General features: G+C 36.7%; 1 protein-coding gene across 1 annotated transcript; it reads right to left on the reverse strand.

Annotated features, from left to right (window-relative positions):
- Positions 1-2,396: 2,396 nt before the first annotated feature.
- Positions 2,397-3,326, reverse strand: LOC112849631 (olfactory receptor 5AC1-like). The gene has a single exon (XM_025913315.2). The coding sequence runs from the start codon at positions 3,318-3,320 to the stop codon at positions 2,397-2,399; it is 924 nt and encodes a 307-aa protein (XP_025769100.1). The 5' UTR covers positions 3,321-3,326.
- Positions 3,327-4,279: the final 953 nt, after the last annotated feature.

Here is a 4,279-nt window from a genome sequence, read left to right on the forward strand (position 1 = left end):
GTAGAATGACAGTCAAATTCACAAGATGCAATAGGCTTACAGTGTTTATTTACCCAAGTTTATTGCCCAAGTTCACTTAGCTTTAAGCAAGAATATGGAACAAGTAAAGCAGCAGCATGCATAGCAGCAACATGACAGAAGCTTTGGCTACCCCGAGAGTTTCCAAAGCTTCATTCACTGAATGCAAACTGATCTAAGTATAGATCACTCAGCACAGGGAACTTGCAAGGTTGACAGTCTCTCAGCTTAAGTAACTTGCTTGTAACCTAGCACCTAGACGGATGTTTGCCTCATGTCCATTTTTTAGTGCAGTTGCATTCCATAAAATACAGTCTATACAGTAAACAATCTTGATATACTTGACATGCCTCATGTACAACATACTTAGGAACATTTTGGATCAGCAATCAGTTCATACCAACCTCAGCAAGAATCTAATTTATCCCAAGTCAATGCATCTATTGAGTTTGCATCGCAAGAGTGTATAAATGTCAGGGCTTTAGAAGGCCCTCCAACTGGAGTAAAAGATTACAGTTCAGTTCTTAACCCTTTATTTCCAAGATAATACAACATAATACCTGGGATATTATTGAAAATAATCTTGATAAAATCATCTGTTACTTGTGCACTTATAAGGTTGTAAGAGTGTAAATATCATAACACATAGTTGCCTTTGCAGATACTTCAAGCAAAACATGTACCATGTACATTCATTAAGAAGTAAGTATATTTCATTTACATAAATAATAAATAGTACTTAGGGATTACTTTAAAAAGACCAATAGTAAATTCTAGAAAAGAGGTTTTACTTTAAAAGAAAATAAAAATGTTAAACAGACTTAGTTTACAGTGTTTGCAAAATGAGTCACAAATACTGTGGAATTGCTGAAAATTGCCCTATAAGTACAGGTGGCTTTTAAACAGAATAAACTTAATCATCTGGAATATTTTTAAAAGAAATTTTTGTCACTGGGGACCAACCAGAATTAGTCTTAAGACCATACAAACACGTTGACTTTTTCCAATAATGTATGAGAAATAAATTTAAGTGACAGGAGATATTTATTATATGCATCCATTTTTTGATAATACTTTTAGTCTATTTGTTGGAACTATTGACAAGATCTAATGTGTTTTAAAACCACTAGAACAACAGGCATATTTTCATTCTTTAACTTCAACTTAATTCTTATTTTCAATAATGGCTTTTCCTAAGTGAATGTGCTCAAAAAGAAAAAAAAACAGATTGTTCAAGGAATATAATTGTTTTGCCAAAAGAAGAGTTGAATCACTTATGTATATAAAAGTCTAAAATAAATTTAAAAATATATATGCTTTAAGTGATCATGTCCCTGAATTGGACGTAAATCAGTAGGAGAGAATTCACTGACACAGTTTTCACCCATATCTACATCCTAAGTGAGGTTCTTGTCTCTGATCCAGGCTCCTTGCCTCTGCCCAGTCAGCTTCTACTAAAACTGATAGGAAAGTAATGCAACCACAAGGCTAATCTCTGAAATTGCTTTTTATTGCACTCAAATATTCCTAAGCTTATAAATTGCTGAATATCATGCTATATGCAGTATCCCTGATACTGTATGTGGAGTTATAGCTATGGAGTTATAACTATGAGCTGTGAGTAACTTTGTTACTTCATTCTTTTTTTTTTTTTTTCAACGTTTATTTATTTTTGGGACAGAGAGAGACAGAGCATGAACGGGGGAGGCGCAGAGAGAGAGGGAGACACAGAATCGGAAACAGGCTCCAGGCTCTGAGCCATCAGCCCAGAGCCCGACGCGGGGCTCGAACTCACGGACCATGAGATCGTGACCTGGCTGAAGTCGGACGCTCAACCGACTGCGCCACCCAGGCGCCCCATTACTTCATTCTTTAACTCATGCCAGCTTCCATTTTCTTCCTGATATCCACAAATTTCTGTAGAACTTTTCATTTTGCCAAGAAGCAGAATTTTACTTTATCAGTCGACCAGAGTTACTGGGTATGGCAGAAAACAACAAAGCCTTATTAATTTGCAGGTCCAGAGCAATGGGCTGGGCTCACTCATGAACTAGATGATGAATTCTATATGCCAATTTTCTGTAACTATCTGGAATTTTGGAAGGCCCTAGAAAACAACTAATTTGCAAAAGCTAAATGTTCAGATAAAAATAAAGTGCAATGTGTCTAAGTAAGCTAATTATATAGGTAATGTCCCAAACTGGACCCATATCCAAGGAAGCATAATCAGAAGCTGGGATGCTTCACACAGAGCTTATGGAGTCCCCTGACCATTAGCCTTCTGGTGAAATGGCAGAGTTGTGACTTATCTATAGGACTTGGGGCTTTTATCAGCAGAAGGTAAAACAGAAACATTTTGAAAATTGTCTGGCCACTATTTATTTCTTCATTATTCTTCTCAAGGCACCTATAACCTCTTTGTTCCTCAAGCTGTAAATAAAAGGATTTAGCAGAGGAATTATTATTGTGTAAAATAAAGAATAAATTTTATCATGATCTTCAGTGTAGCCAGACCCAGGACGCACATACATGAAGAAGAGAGTGCCATAGAACAAAGAGACAGAGAGAAGGTGGGCGCTGCACGTGGAGAAGGCTCTGCTCCTGCCCTTTTCAGACTTCTTTTTCAGGATGGCAAAGAGGACACGGGTATAAGACACCATGATGGTCGTAAAAGTGAAGACTTGTACAAAGGCGGAAAAGACTAAAACCAGAAGTGTATTAACTGTAGGATCAGTGCAAGAAATTTTGAAAAGTTGTATAATTTCACAGTAGAAACAATGTATTTCATTGGACCTGCAGAAAGTTAATCTAAATAACAAACCCACATGAATTGCTGAATGTAGAAAACCAATAAAATATGAAACGCCAATGAACTGAGTACAAAGGTTATTGGACATCATGACTGGATAAAGCAAAGGGTTGCAAATGGCTACATAGCGGTCATAGGCCATCACTACCAGGAGGAAGCACTCTGTGGTGGCACTGGAACCAAAAATGTAAAACTGAGCCAGACAGTCAGAAAGAGATATCACATGATTCTTGGATAAAAAATTTACAAGCATCCTGGGAGTTACAGAGGATGAAGTACAGGCATCTGCAAAGGCCAAACTGCCAAGGAATAAGTACATGGGGTTGTGAAGGTGGGTGTCCTTCCAGATGAGAGCAACCAGACCAAGGTTGCCCACCATGGTGGTGAGATAGATGACCAAGAACACCAGGAACAGGGGGACCTGCAGCCCTGGAAGATCTGTAAGTCCCATGAGAACAAACTCCGTCACCTGTGTCTTATTTTCTTCTGCCATAGAAGAAAATGACCTGGCCAGTCAGTAAAATAAAAGAATTAAGTGTGGAAACAGTCACAAAAGAATCATAAAAAGCAGTGTAGTTTTTGTGTAACTAATATATTTGTAAGAGATCCTCTCATTTAATTAGTAATTTTGTTTATTTTTACCTTTGTCTACTTTTATATACATGCAGAAATTTCCATAATAAAAACGATAATTGATTATTCACCTAAAGTAACAAGTAAACTTAATGAAAATCCTTTTCAATCTAACAGAGGTTTTAAGAACTATATATGGATAATAGAAATGAAGTTTATAGCACTGGGTTTTCTGGAATAAGAGTAGAGGTAGAAATGAGGGAAGTACAAGAGAGAGAAAGAGAGAAATCAAAGTAAGAGTTCTGGGGTGCCTGGGTAGCTCACTCAGGTGGTGCAACTCATAATTTCAGCTCAGATTATGATCTCATGGTTGGTGGGTTCGAGCCCCACATCAGGCTCTGAGCTGACAGTGCGGAGCCTGCTTGGGACTTTCTCTCTCTGCACCACTCTCTCTCTCTCTCTTTGTCAAAATAAATAAATAAACAAACAAACAAAAAGAGTTCTGTGAGAACAGTAACATACATATTATGATCTCTTTCACATGAAATTGTGTAATTGATTTATTTGTGCATATATCTATATACACCAATGTACATACATAAAAAGATGAGTGAAAGAATAGTCTCCAGCATGTTAATGGAGAAAGGAAACAAGAATGATGATATCCTATTGTTTTCTTTTTTAAGGAGATGTTTTGGCACTGAAAATTACATTGTAAAATTAAGATCTAATCATCTCTAAATTTTTGTACAGAAATAGCCTTCATGGAAATTAGCATTTTCTTTTGGAAATTGTCAGTGGGAGCCAACCATTGGCCATTGAGAGTAGATATGATTTTTTTTATATATTCCAAAGTTATTTGTAATTGTATAAGATAGG

This window comes from Puma concolor, chromosome C2, assembly GCF_028749965.1.
Source record: "Puma concolor isolate L17-30 chromosome C2, mPumCon1.1.hap2, whole genome shotgun sequence".
In the NCBI taxonomy this organism is placed as follows: Eukaryota; Metazoa; Chordata; class Mammalia; order Carnivora; family Felidae; genus Puma; species Puma concolor.